The sequence below is a fragment of the Sphaeramia orbicularis genome, chromosome 13, assembly GCF_902148855.1.
Source record: "Sphaeramia orbicularis chromosome 13, fSphaOr1.1, whole genome shotgun sequence".
In the NCBI taxonomy this organism is placed as follows: Eukaryota; Metazoa; Chordata; class Actinopteri; order Kurtiformes; family Apogonidae; genus Sphaeramia; species Sphaeramia orbicularis.
In genome coordinates, this window is record NC_043969.1 from 25,813,651 (window position 1) to 25,829,505 (window position 15,855).

The window sequence follows — 15,855 nt, forward strand, 5'->3', positions numbered from 1 at the left end:
ATGTGTACAATTAGAAAACTTGTCTCCTGTTTCTTGGTATTTACTACTATACTAAGTCTATATTACGCTGAGTCTCAAAACAAAGGCCATCAAACAGGCCAAAGCTAATGAGGAGAAAGGAGGAAATAAAATGGCCAGCGTTGCTTTGATTTGAGAGGAACTAGAATGAAAGTTATGACACTGGCGAGGTATTTCATCATTTTCACTAACAGGTTTGGTTTCAATCCCCCTCAATCTCCTACAAAAGTAACACAGCCACTAATGAGCATCATTGTTCCAAACTGTGTATCTCTGACGGAATAGTGAGCAGACTGTCTAACATGGCCGGTGGAAAAACAAACACTATACTCACCTCCTTCTCTCCACAGATATTGCTGATGATGGAGTTGGAGGCCGGACTGGCAGAGGGACCGAGGACCGCCACCACCCCTTTAGACATGATTTGGCACACTGGTGGACAGAAGAGGGGAGGATGTAGAGGTTGAAGGGTGAAAAGAGAGAGGGAAAACACAAGAGAGAGTCAGTCAGAGTGAGCCAGACTGGAGAGCACAGCATCAGTGAAGAAACTGAGGTAATGCGTTTTCAAAAAGCCCCTCTTCAGCCAGATGTTAATGAATGCACTGCTGACTATCTTAACCTCTAAACAGATAGCGGCCTGAGCCAGCACTTCAAATGTCTCCGGGGAAGCTCAACTTATATGTGGTAGTGCAACATGTGCAAGGCCAAATGCAGTTGTCCCTGTTTAATATGCTTAATAGAACGCACACACACACACACGCACGCACGCACACACACACACACACACACACACACAGAAAAACATCCTACAGCTCCTGACTATGAGAGTTGGATAACATAAGCGGGAAACTGATATTAATATGATAGACTCTTGGATACAGAGACAGGAAGACACACAAACAGAGTGATAGACAGCGAGAAAGGCACAGAGACAGAAATAGTGACAGGCGGTGATATCTGGAGGCTTAAAACATAAAATCCGGTATTTGAACATTTGCACATGAATGCTGTAATATCCCCAAAAGTGACACACACATCTCAACCTGTTTTCCATATCCTGCATTTACAAGAACTGATTTAAAGGTTTTACCTTTGGGGATGAAAACATATCCTCAGACAAAAACATTTTTGTAAATGTGATTTTTACTACACTTGTGTGTGGAGGCCGTATACTTTAATCATCTGTACTCAAAAAACAGAATGCCACTTCTTGGTTTTAAATCTCTAGTTTCTAATTAAACCTTTACAGTCTGAAACTAGTGCACTAGTGTAGGTATGTTCATGTGTGAGCAGGTGTGTAAAAACAGTTGATGTTGGTTACCAGAGTAAATTCAGTGTATTTAACCTGCTGCATGTGTTGAAAAGGCAAAGGGGATCTGTTCTGCAGCCCATGTGGTGAATCCAGAGGCAGTGAATCGAATGATTAATAAGTAATCCCTCAGTCACCCGTGGGGCCTGTCAGACGTGAACACAATGACACCGTACATAAACACGAAGATGCACACATTTCCACTACATGCTCACACATACACATATGTGCCTGTCTGTGCGGATTCACCAAATTACAAAGTTGAATGATTTGACTGCCAACCAACAATCTGCTGGTTTATGTGACATGATTTCTTCTTTTTTTTTGCATTTGCTGCCTCTGCGGTGCATCTGCCTCCACACAAACACACACCTTCACCTCCACCTCCACCGCTGTTTGCTTATCACCCCCTGGACATTGTCAACAGACATCAATTTGTGTTGTAAATTGTTAGAACAGGACTTACTTTCTCACTGCGGTCAAATTATGGTCAGAAGGTCAGTAGGTTGGCTGGAACTCATTTTCCTCTCTTACAATTGATTTCACTGATCAATACAAACTATTGGAACCTTAGAATGATTTAAGGGCTGCAATGAGTTAGACATGAGAAAGGCCTGACAGGGTATGTGTGATGTATGTGCACGTATGTATAGTACACTCCACATGACACACTGCATCAAATGATAACATTGATGTTTAATTTGTACGTGGCGATTTACAAGAAAAAATTTGATAAAATAAAGTTTCTGGCTCTTAGATGAAGGTCAGTTGGACTAAAAGCATGAGCACAAACACTAAAAGAAAACCACAGCTGAACACTTAAAAGGCATTTGTAGACACAGGCACACACTCCTCCAATCTCAGGTCATGCTATTCAGAAAATGAAAAGTACTTCTAAATTTTCTTTCAGTTCCAGTTGGTTCAGCTACAGACAAAATGTTTAAGGATCAAAATATCCTCATATTTCTCAGGTGCAGTGGTGACTGATCAATAGGGGGAGCTTTCCCACTTCCAGGTAACTTGATAAGAAAGATTAATTAAAGGTGCTGTATGTAAGAATTATGTTCCAAGTAATTATAAAATGGCCCAGAATGTCACCAGACCTTAAGGAATCATGTTCATTTCAAATACTGATATCACTGACAGCAGTAGTTCAGCCAGAATATTCCCATTTGAAAAGCTAAGTGTCAGCCCACAAGTAATGTTTATGTTGTCATTTTGTGCTTTGGTCTGATGCGCCGCCCATCACCTATCTCCCATTCATAAAGTCAGTAGCATTTCAGCATCCAGGTTGCCAATTCCCACTGAGCTGCAGCTGGAACATTTCTGATCATAAATATCTGACCTTACTAAACCTAAAAGGTGGTCTAAAGGCCTGTATAAATACCGGTGTAGGACTTGTTGCTTGCCATGGTAGCTCCTTGTCGTAGACACTCATGCTGGATCTGGCAACCTCTAGTCTCGGGGGAAGCGGAGGGGACACCACGCTCTTCAGTATTTTGAATGTGATTGCAGTACCAGTTTTGGCCATGATCCTACATACAGCTCCTTTAAACATGATGTTAAACCACACATCAGTTTTTGGTTCACTGTTTCGAAACCAGTAATATAGATTTCAGTTATCAACTTGTCTCCTTAACCCATAAAGACCCCCAGAGCGGCCGGTGACCAAAACCATCTACTCATCTCTTATGTTTAATACCTGTTGATCCACTAGTCCTATCAATACATGTAAATAATTGGTCTAAAATACAGTTATTCATCTTTTCATGGTCATCAAATGTGACCCATTTGGACGTTCAGAGGCTCCGTAGTGAATGTAAAAACACCGTCATCTTCTACAACATTGATTCACCAGTAAAACCCATGGAGTTAGATCAATGACGGTGATTTGTGAGGCTTGTTTTTATGTGTTTTATCTGTTTTTTATATAATAACCTTTATATCTACTCTGAGTTTTCATAAACATCTACATGATCAGTTAATTTAATTTAGTGTGACATTTAATATAGTGTAACAGTTAAAGGTCCGCAGACTTGGAATGAAATTGAGAGCAGCATAAAAGAGTCTGCATCCCTGTCCATATTTAAAAAGCAATTATAACAAAAACTGCTTCTCAAATATGTTTAATTTAAGTTTGTGTTATCGTATTTTTTGCCTCATGTTCCTGATGTGCTGATGTATTGATACCGTCTACATTCTATACTGTCTGTATTTATTGGAATTACCTTAGGTCGTTTTTAGAGCAAGGGTTAGGTTTTAGCTTAGTTAGAAATACAGATTGTTTTCATAATAAATTGTTCTGTTCTGCTTAATGTCTTGGGTACCCGTTTATAAGATATGGATAGCTTCTGGAATTACCCTTTTTACAAAATCATATCTTGTTGGAAATTATGAATACAACTTGTATACATATTTTAAATGATTTATAATAGATAAAAATGTGAATGTGAACATCCACCAATGACCAAAACCATCTCCTGATCTAAAATATTTAAAACCTATTAATCCACTAATCCTATCAATACATGTAAATAATTGATGTAAAATATAGTTTGTTATCTTTATAGGGCTCTGGTCAGCGCTAGTTTGCAATATTTTCCTCAGAATGACCCGCCCTACTCTGCCTCTGATTGGCTCATCAGTCCTCATGTCTAAAGTTAACCAATCTAATCAGTGACAACAGCAAGTACTAGCCAGTTAGAGGCGGAGTAGAGCTGGTCATGGCTTCACCATCCTAGGGGAAAAAATGGGCAATTCAGCTCAGATCCTACTGAATGGTGCACATCAGGGGGATTTTAGAAGTGGGTATACATAATGCTGACTGAAAAATAAGTAGGTATATGCTGTATACTGCCGTATACCCTGGACAACACCACAGATTGTTTTACGTTCCTAAAATGAGTCCAGGGTGTTCCAATGCTAAAACATTAGTTCCATCTACTACATCTTCTAACCTGAAGAAAAAAAATAAGACCATTGGCCCTGTAGCTTACCGGCCACATTAAAAGCTTTGGGAAATGTATCCAGATGCCATTTATTATCACCCAGTTATGTGTATTTATTATATTACAGAAATAGCCCCAGTTTTGGTCATATTCCAATCAGATCTGGAAAAAATTCAAATTCCAACTTGATATCATTTATATTTACTGATTTATTGGATCAATCCACTTCCCATCTCTAATAATGGGGAAATTTTTCAAAGTCGCACCAAATCCAGAATCAGATCTGGATCGAAATAATTTCAGTACCTTGTGTTGACATCATCATACAGAAGCTGTATACCAAGTTTGAAGTCAATCAGAACTGGAGTTTCAGAGAAGAAGATGATTGAAATGTTCTCCCCATAACAGCCCATGTTAAATTTTCTGTAAGTTCCAGATCCAGAAGAAGATCCTGATCAGCATGTGGACATTATGTTTTGGTCATCTCCCCATCAGGGCTGTACTGCAGAAATTTACACTGGATATCATTTATATTTACTGAATTACTGCATCCATCCACTTCCTATTTCTTATAATGGGGAAATTATTCAAAGTCGCACCAAATCCAGGATCAGATCCGGATCCAAATAATTTCACTAACTTTTGTTGACGTCATCATAAAGAAGCTGTATACCAAGTTTGAAGTCAATGGGAATTGTAGTTTTGGAGAAGACGATTGAAAGTTTTGTAACGGACAACAGATGACAGACGACGACGATGGACGCCGCATGACGATAATAGCCCTCCCCCCCTCCCCCATACACACACACACACACACACACACACACACACACACACACACACACACGCACACACACACACACACACACACACACACACAGTTTGAGAAACACTGGTTTATTAGAAGATAAAGCTGTTCTCAGGACTAAAAAGAGATCGTATAGCAGAAAATAAACCTACTCCAAACATGTAACAAAGTTTAGTCTTATTTAGCTCATTAATGTCACTCTTTCGGCTGCAGAGAGCAGGTCACTGTCCAGTGTCAGCCTGTTACACCTCTGTTTAGTCCTTATTCCTGTGCTCACATACACACATACCGTGTTTTAACAAATAAGAAATGACTGTAAAACTCCTCCACATATTTGTCTGCTGTTGTAGTCAGACGGCTTAATGAGTAGGAGTGACTTCAGCTTCACCGAAATATGAATAATCAACAAAAATGCTAAGAACAGCTCTGACTCATCTGCCACTGTCTGTTTTACACTAAATCTCAGATCAACATTAATAAAAACACTAAAATCACAGTTAAAATCAGAGGCACAACAGACACACTATATCCGCTAACTGACAGACCTTGTGTCACTGTGATGTTGTTCCACACCAGTCTGTATTGTACAGGTGTGCACATAGCAGCAGTAATGCTCACCTTCACAGAGCATGTGCTATGTGGTTGGAAGAAAAGCAATGCACCACTGGGAAAAGAACTGCTAGGATTTCTTTCTTTTCTGTCTTTGAAGGTAACACAGAATCCAAGGACAGATCCATTTAAAAGCTGTGTGATGCAAAGGCAGGTGTGGGTGCTTGGTAAGGGGGGGTGGGACTTATCTGGGCAGGTGATGCTCCCACCGTGATATTTCCATCTAACTGCAGCCACTGATCCGTCCCTAATCCAATTCCTGTCCCTAATTACACAAACACACACAACATTTGCACAATCCTAGCATGCACACACCAACACGCAACACTTTACACATGCAACCATGCACACACACACACACATACACAGGAGGAACCGTGTTTAAGGTGGGTTTGCGGTAAACCAGGCAGAGTAAGTAATGCAGTTCTTGTTGTGGTAAGTGAAGCGGTACTTCCGTGGGTTAAGCAGTACCACTGAAGCTTGTGTGTTTGTGGTTTCGTGTGGTATTGAAAATCAATCCCTGGACTTGTGGGCAAAGCAGTTTCTACTGGTCATTTTCCACAGATTTCTGTCATGCACTGTATTGATTTAGGAAATTTTCCACTCAAACATTATACATGCAGAACAACAACAAGCACAGGAGGCTGAGGCAACTTGCACCCTGTTCAAGCTATTGATACAAAATAAATGTAGTTTGTGTTAATGGATTTACACATACTTTAGTAATGCATTGGTGAAATATCAGTGACTAATGTGTGTAAATGTAAAGTGGTTCATAACCCTTTCTACCAGTTGTCAACATCTGACATAGATTAGTTTTCACATGAAACTGCCAAGTCCTTCTAACGGAAAATGCTGTTCTGCTCTGACACGGCACAGCAGATTTAACATTTCCAGTTTAATAGAGAAGGAAATGCAACACATCATAGCACAACTTCTGACTCTCTAAGCTATAAAAATAAATTCCTGAATCGTGCACCAAGCCAGTCTGCATCTATTTTCACTCATTTATTTGCTTCTCTTTGACTAAAATGTTGTGAAACTGGACAGACTTTACAGACAGCATGAAAAAAAAAAGACTGAACACAGCACAGTAGCATCTACACAAACACACCACTGTCTTTTCTCCTCTTTTAACTTACTTGTTTCCCCCATCTCATATTCACTGTCTCTTAGTAGTTCAAAGATGTCCACCTCCAGTTTGCCAGTGGTGGAGCGGTTACTGTTCCTGTTGATGCTGTCTTTGGCCAGCGTGATGGCCAGACGCTCTCCTCTGCTGCACTCCATTGGATCATCAAGGATGGCAGCTGAGGATAAGGAACAGAGACAGAAAAAAAACAAAACAAACACTGGATTAAATCCATTATTCACAGAGGAAACAATTGTTTTCTCCATCAAATAAGGGCCAGTTTAGCCCACGTGGCCAATGATCGCACAGCCCGAGAAGCTGTAAAGAAATTAAAATCAAAGCCAGAAAACATCATCAATTTAAAGAGTTCCCTCCCGTTAAAGCTGCTCCCAAGGTATATGGATTTATTAGCACCAACACTTATGTGACATTTTGTGCACGCTACTCTCCATTAATCTCGAGTGCCAACAATGGCACAACTGTTCTTAATAAAATCCATACACTTGAGCTGCAGCTTTTAGTGTGCAGAACGTACTTTTGCTCTGAGGGGTGAGTGCTATAAAATGCAAATATGTGATCTCTTAAAAGTTTGGAAGTTTGAAAGCTTTAAAATCTTGGATTACTTGGAAGATATTTTCAACAACGATGCCAAAATATATATTCATAACATATTGTTTACTGCAGCAAAACCATTAAAAAAGTATCTTTGGTTCTTTAGCTTTCATAAAGGCACTGTAGAGGCTTAAAATTTCAGTCACAGCAGCAGGCTGGTACTCTGTGTTAGTCTACTACAATATTAAATCAGTTTGCCACAGGAGCATTAAAGAATGATGAGACAACATGTTATACACAAAAAATGATTTATGCTCATTCTGTAAGCACTAATATGTATTGTTTTACTGTGTTGTAATAAGAAGGATAACTGATAGGGCTGAGGTAATCCAATAATAAATGAATGGATACAGACCATGCACTGTTCTCATTTTATATGCAAAAATAATGGCATTCTCCAGACAATAACACCATAGAGATTGGTTATTAAAATTACCTTATTCAATCCTCACCTGATAATAATAATCAAGGAATGTATACATATAAAAATATATATATTCTGATGAGATAATAAAACAAGACAGAAAATCTTGTTTGTAATATTTATTGCACACGTATTCATATTAAATGTAGAAAGGTGCATTTTGAATAAGACTATGTTTTGATTTATTCTGTGACCTTTTAACAACACAAATTGTCATCATGGCAACTGAGCAGGCACAGAAACAAACCCATAGAAACAGGAAAGAAATGCGACAAAATATGCGTTTTAGTATATCCGTCTAAGCATTGCTTCATTTCTTACATGACGATGAGCTTGAAAACAGTCATTTATTGCATTTGTACTCATCTTAGCCATAAAAAGTAAACAACAACACCGTGTTAATGGAACAATCACGCTTCAGTTGGATTCTTCTGATGCATCTAAAGTATCAGACTGTATTTATTCTATGCTTTTTTTTTTTCCATCTAGTAGGGAAAAGACAACACTATAAAAAGAGCAGCGACTGACTAAGCTTTATAATTAAGGTAATTAAACTGTGGTAGCACAAAGGTTCTTAAGTCAAACAGATTACATTAACAGCTAAAGCAGAGGGTGGAGATAAAAGCAACCTGCCTGGAAAAGTGAAATTAATAGGGCACAGAAAATACAATTAAGGACATCTTGGCTGAATGTTAAATGCGCTGGTCATTAAAAACAAAAAGCAGGTTGGATGTTAGATGTTGCAACTCCAAGCGTAATCATATCCAGAGTTAACATGCAGAGATGCAGATGGAGCAGGAATGATTCTGAACTGACCTTTTCCCTGCTGATCACACAGATGAATAACACACAACCATATGCCCAGTCATGTGAAAATGCTTTGTTGCACTATGCCAAGATTTAGAACAAAGAAACATGTTCCTAAGGAGAATTGAGTAGCAGTGAAAGGTCACGCCATGTTATACTGATATTTGCCTGATTGACATACTGTAACTCTACATCACATCATTGAGTTTCATATAGAAAAGACAACAGCTTAATGTGATCACTGGGTAATTATTCAGATAGTACACAACAAATAATTGTTTATTGAAAAAAAAAAAACACTCCTATAGTAGGGAGTCAGTGAATATGTGTTATTTTTTTAAAGCAAGAACATTTCTTTTTCTTATACGAAACCATGTTTTACTGATTTCTCATTACAGCCCTTACTTTTGGAGTATAGAAGATGTTCTCAGTGTGGATAAAATTCCATCTCTGACCAACGGTAAAACAGTATAAAAAGCCTTGTCATTTCCTTGATGATGATTTATTATGCAGTGTTTGGAACTGTCAGGTCGTCCTCGACTTTTTAAAAAAAATACACACACATATACTGTATATTGTTTGGGGAGTCAGACAATTACATAAGTTGGAATAAAATAGTTTTAACTAGTGCTGTCAAACAATTATAATTTTTAATCAGACTAATCACAGGGTTGCTGTGGACTAATTTCGATTATTCATGATTAAATATCATTCATTTTTAATCTATATTAATCATGTTTCAGTTTGCATGAACAAACAGACTCAAGAAAGAAGGGAATATATATACACTTAACGTGTTTATTTAACACCGTCAACAGTTTCAACAAAACAACTTGAAATAACTGTTCCGTCTTGGCTTTTTTTTTAACTCATATTTCCATCCAGAGGGCCAACGTGCTGTTTAGCGTCTTCCATCGTTATTGGTTGGTTCTGCCGCCTGTCACTATCAGATCAACTGCCCATTTGCGCATGTGCGATGGTAACTCTATTTGGACAAACTTCCCTAAATGCGTTACCAGAGATGTTCAGAGAGTCATTCTGTCCTGCAGATGGGTTAACTGCATTAACATTTTTAATCAGATTAATCGTGATGAATGGATTAAGACAAATTGATGCATTAATTTTCACAGCCCTAGTTTTAACCCTTCTCATGTTTGATTGTGACAATATGACTTATTCTTGAAAGATAAGTGTAACTAGGACTCAGTATGTAATCATTGCACCAGGTCAAAGGTGATTACCGATGTGTATAAATAGGAATAAAAACAGGAATGTGTCTGTAAATGAAGTTATTCCAAATATATGGACAACAGTGTATTATTTGGGGCTCTACAAATACAGCCTATAAATGAATAGACACTAAAAAACACATAAAGGTCTTCAGGAAATGTTTTTGATTGTCAAAGTTATCCAGATTCATTATAACCATTAGCTGGAATGGCTGTATTCCAACAGCATGCATTATATTTAATGTCTTTCCATCACTGTTTTTCTTTCTCTTCATCTGTCTCATTTTTTCCTTTGTCATTTTCTTCTGCCACTCAATGTGATTTACCTTCTGTTTCTCTTGTACATTTCATTTCAGATGATTTCCTCCTCAAGGCCACATCAAAACAATGCACATTCAACACATTCAAATTGATATAAATTGTTTCTGGTGAATACCTTAATGCATAATGAATATTTATCCATACTCCACTCATGAATGCGTAATACCCAGTGAATGCTGCCTACTGTTTTATAATTCTGACGTGTTTTGGTCTCACCAGGTTTGACATTTGGGAGTGGTCACTACATGACAGCTGGCACAAACAAACCAGGCTGCGTTCACAAAATGCAAACATAAGCTGGACGTTGATCCATCAAAACAATCAATGTAGCCTGGAGGTATGCTGAGGCATCGCACACTGTGGACTGTGAAAGAGAGATTTATGCAAAAGGTGTGAAATGACAGAGGTAGAGCAAAACTGTCAGTCTGTCTGATTTGACCATTATGTGCAAACTACACCAAGTACGCTAACATTATCTGTAAGACCTGAAGGTACATACAATGGTAGAAAAAGGTTTAAGGACACACCATGCATTTGCGATATATTGCATTAAAATCACTCTCACTAATATGTGCGTGAAAATGTTCTTACTTTGCACACAAAATAAGTCACCGTGGGATTCATGATACCTGCGCACCAGCCAATTTTGTTCTCACCACCTTGCGTATGTGTGTGAATCAGAATCATTCTACATTAAATTTGTGATTAGCATACTACCACGCCCCCATTTCTCCACATAAGGAAGCCGCTTGTCTAGAGTTGATTCGTGGATGAAGGAAGCAGTTATGTGAGGAGAGAAGTAGTACATTTCACAGAGTGTTAGAAGCGATGGCACCAAAAGGCAAAAAAACAAAAGAACTTTACAACCACAGAAATCGAAACAATTGTGTCCGAGGTGGAAGCCAGAAAAGGAATACTTTTCAAGAGTGCCTCCTCGGGGGTGACAATGGTTAAAAAAAAAAAAAAAAAAAAAAAAAAAAAAGATGCTTGGACTGCAATATCCGAGGCTATCAACGTAGTATCCCATAGTAAGCGTGCTGTGGTCCAGGTGAAAAAAAGTGGTTCAAAACAATTAAATGAAAGTCAAAACTGTTAGGCCTACATTTTGAAATGTACATTCTCATATATTCCTTTGTAAACTAGGACTGCTGTTATGGTTGAATATTTTAATTGTCCCAATGGTGAGGGTGAAAGTGTGTCAATATCACGGTTGTTTAATAGATTTGGCCAATATATTAGTAAATTAATAATTTTTAAAAATGTTAATTAAATCTCTTTTTAATGAATGTGGTTTTATATGCCCTGCATGTAATTAAAAGGTATGCATTTGCTTTTTCTAAGTTAGTTCAGCCTTCCTCATTTGTGCATACACATGGTCTAAGGCAGTTCTAAATTTGTTCGCAGAGTAAGAACAAATTCGGGTATGAAAATATTGATGAATCCCGGATTTGTGCGTCAAACAATCGTACACAGAGTTTAAGCACAGATTTGTGCATACACACTGTTTGTGAATGAGACCCACTGAAGTCTGTCAAGTATTGTTTCATTCTCTAAAGCCACATGATCCCTTCTGCACATGCTCTGTTCCATCGGTCAAAATTGGATGTTTCAGCAACATAATGAAACACATGTAGGGCATGACATGTTGAAACTGTCAAAAATTTAGCTTTGCTATTTTTTAAAAAACAAACAAGGACTAGAATACAATGGTTTATATAGATTTATTTCATAGATATAGATATTAATACACTTATAAGTTCACTAAATTATTACATCTATTATCCCATTATTCAAGTAATTTTAATAAATAATATTTATAAAATGAATTAGAGAGAGTTATTAAATCACTGATTTATCCTGAGCATTATCTCTTTAAGAAGTTGCCCTTCATTCCCACATTCAACCGTAACCAGATCATTTTAACAGAAAAGTACCCCCAATGATTTAATAAATTTGTTTTCTTCATTGAACTACTTTTTTTCTTCAAGTCAGACAGAAAATTTGATTAAATAATACATGTTGTATAATAAACAAAACAAATCATAAATGATTTTTTTCTGCAAACATTTCATGATAATATTTGAGGTTGTGTAAAATTTGAAGGGTGTTCAAAAACGGTTTTCCACTACTGTATACAATAGGCATCAAAACACAGCATCAAGTTCTTTTCTAACAGTTTCCATTCCTTTCCACTGGTTGTTCAACCTAAAACCACGAACCACAGGAGATAGTGAAGCGTGTGAAGTGTGTGTTTTATGAAAGAACTAAAGAACTTTGCTAAATGTATGTTGGAATCAATGTATTTGTACTTAAACCTGCATCAGGGGCCCTGCTTAAAAAAAAAAAAAAAAAAAAAAAAAAAAAACAGCAACAGAGCTCTGATGCATTACACAAGAGGCGTCCGAACAAAGACTCATGTTGCCTTAGGAGCAACGCTCTCTCTGATGTAAGCATACAGAAACTTCTAGTGTGTCTCTGGAAAGTGGCAGTCAAGGGTAAAAAACTCATTATCCTTTTGAGAGATCTGCTGGCTTCTCTATTAACTCAATGGCTGCATCTCTCTTTCCATCAGGCCGAGTGCTAAATGCAGATCAAATGAACTAGCTCTACACCTACTGTAAGAGGTAATTAATGGTAATGCGCTCTCCAACTCACCGGCTGTGATTGGGGGAAAAGCCATTACCTACAGGCCGAGATAGGGACCGGTTCAGAGGGACTTGGCCTCGGATCAGATAAATGCTTTTAAAGAATATAGACACTCCAAAGTGATTTAACACAGCTTTCATTTGAATTGGAAATCAGTGGTTTCGCTTCATAATTATATACGTTTCCGTGTTACTATTGTACACACGTGTGCTCTCAGTGGTCACTATTATCTTGAAAAACTGCTCTTCTTGCTTCAAGTAAATGAGATTCACGGTAAAGAATGAACACACTGATGTAAAACATATAACCTCACATAGACCCAAAGTTCATGAATCATAGCATATTATTACTATAAAGCAGTACATACTCGGGCCAATGGGTCATAAAAATGGGAGGTTTGAGTGATGAAAAATGTGAATGTATTTCAGTCACTGACAGCTCCATGCTTGACCTGCTTCTATTTCATGCATAAAACTATCTATGTTTTATTCAAGACGTTGATATCATTGTTTGTGTCCTTCATATGAGAAAAAAGTCACTGTTCAGCGTTCTGTACATTTTTGTGATTTAATGTTTTACCAAATTACAGTCCACTTGTGCTTTTCAGTTAGTACTTAAATATTAGGCAACCAAAGAATTACATTTGTACCATCTCAGAATGGAAACAGAATTAGCTCCTCATGCCCTGTGGCTAATAGATTTTTGACTGTCTATTTAAAATACAGTCACAAGATAGTAAAATCATCCTTTTTATTTCATTCTCTCGTTTTTTGAGTCATTCTGTTACAGATTTTCATTCATTCATCCACACGTTTATTTCAAACCTGCTACCACAGTTAAACACTTAACAGATGACAACTGGACAGACGGATAAACACATGGTTTGAAAAGATTTGCTGGTGTGATTAGATAGATAGATAGATAGATAGATAGATAGATAGATAGATAGATAGATAGATAGATAGATAGATAGATAGATAGATAGATAGATAGATAGATAGATAGATAGATAGATAGATAGATAGATAGATAGATAGATAGATAGATAGATAGATAGATAGATAGATAGATTTACTTTATTAATCCCCTAGGGGAAATTCAGAATACAAAATGCGGTCACCGCTCCACAAACACAGCCATACCACATCAACACTCAATAAATAAATAAATGCAGAGTATAAGTAGCTGTGAATAACTTAGATTAAAAAGAAGTAGACTTAAAAGACGATGTGTTTTCTGCCTATCACATAAAAACATAAAAACATAAAAGCATAAGAGCATAAAAGCATAAAAACATAGAAACTTGGCCATTATTGTTCTGTTGCAAGGCCCAGTTTTACTCTGGTGGACAGATGAGTTCATGGTCGACTCAGTGTCTTTAAGGTGCCCAGGTCCTGAGGCAGCAAAACAAGCCCAAACATCACCACCTCTTCTTGGTGTCATGGCCACGTCTTTTTTTTTTTTTGTCTATCTGTTTTTTGTATTTGTGTATATTTGTTTTCTTCTTTTGGTGTTCTGTTTGCCCGTTTGATACGTGAACGTTCATGTGGATGTGTTTGTGGGGATTAGGTCCGCACGATATTGGAAAAAACTGACATTTCGATTTTTTTAACCCTGCAATATATATTGTTATATGAAAAAATACTCAGGAGTATATAACAGCTGTGTGGTGCCGACGTAAATGGTCAAACTAATTAGTTGTGTTAACTCTTGTTGTAGCAACAGGTGCAAGGCACTATCGACACAGAACATGTGTTTCAATATCATCCTTCTTGTAGCCGAAGTAATTCCAGATAACTGACACTGCTTTTCTTTTTGGAACCAAGTCTTCATTTACAGTGATTTTCTCTTGTTTGTTGCTCATTTTTCTCTTTAGAGAGACGAGCCTTTTCTTATAATTGCATTTTCATGAACTTTAATATTTCTCATGCTAAGGCTTGTAGAGTCTGAGATTTGGGTTTTATATAATTTTTTCTGAACACTGCGTGGTCTGACCTGGGACATCTGACTGGCAGTTGTATAAAATGTTTTCCACTTCTGCGTAATCTAGACTGATGTACTTTAAAGGGTTTGTAAATGTTATTAGAACTCATTCCAAATTGATGAACAACAGCTTCTGTGTGCTCACTGCTGATGTCTTTCCTCCTTGGCATCGCATTAACACACAACTGAATCCTCCAGACCTGCAAATTGATTAAATTTCTGTGTTTATCGAGGTCGTCACACTTCCTGATGATCAATAAAACAAGTGCATTTGCTGCAGCACCTGAATATTTACTCTCTTTATTCCTACGGAGTGCACTTAATTCCTACTCCACTTCTTTATTTCGGTTTTATTTTTGTTAAATAATGACACGGTGAAATCTATCATGTGTTGTTTACACTTCAAGGTTAGATTTAAATATATTTCCTAATACGAAAAAAAAAAACATATGATCAAAAATGACGCGGTTTCTTTTTGTCATGTAAATCCACACTTTTGGATGTCAAGCTAGGCCTGAATTTGAATCAGTATGCTACGAAAATTAGCCTGTATTATAAAATAAAACAATTTTCACTTTTTATGAACTCCAACAGTTACATTGTTGACTTATTTTACTTTTTTATAACTGTATATTTGATATGATGATGTTTTCCATTCAAAAACTGTGCAGAAAATGGGACTTTATTTATAACTTGGTCATTTCAAGTGCTTTTTAAAGAAGCTTGCACATGTTTCTTTGCCAGAGCTTCTCATGTTGTATTCTGGCACTGAGTTCTCCTTTAGTAACTTCATTAGAGGTCTGCTTGTTTTGTTGTAGCCGGGTGATTAGTCCACCCTATCATGTGTTCAGGAGGGATCAGATTTGTTTTTGCTGAAAACATGCCAACACACAGAGGCAGAGCTGTATACTAATGCAGGTTTGCAGAGAACTTAATGGAAGCATCAACTACAAAGACACTGGCCAGGCATTACACATGGATGACTTTAAAAACAGAAACTACTAAAGCAGCT

General features: G+C 37.3%; 1 protein-coding gene across 1 annotated transcript in view; it reads right to left on the reverse strand.

Moving 5' to 3' along the window:
* The window catches only part of grik4 (glutamate receptor, ionotropic, kainate 4), a 475,408-nt gene that overhangs the window by 134,526 nt on the left and 325,027 nt on the right, over positions 1-15,855 (reverse strand). The window contains exons 4-5 of the mRNA XM_030152304.1: positions 6,835-6,999; positions 353-450 (exon numbers count right to left, since the gene is read on the reverse strand). Of these exons, the coding sequence (XP_030008164.1) occupies positions 353-450; positions 6,835-6,999 (263 nt within the window). The remainder of the gene's footprint in view (positions 1-352; positions 451-6,834; positions 7,000-15,855) is intronic.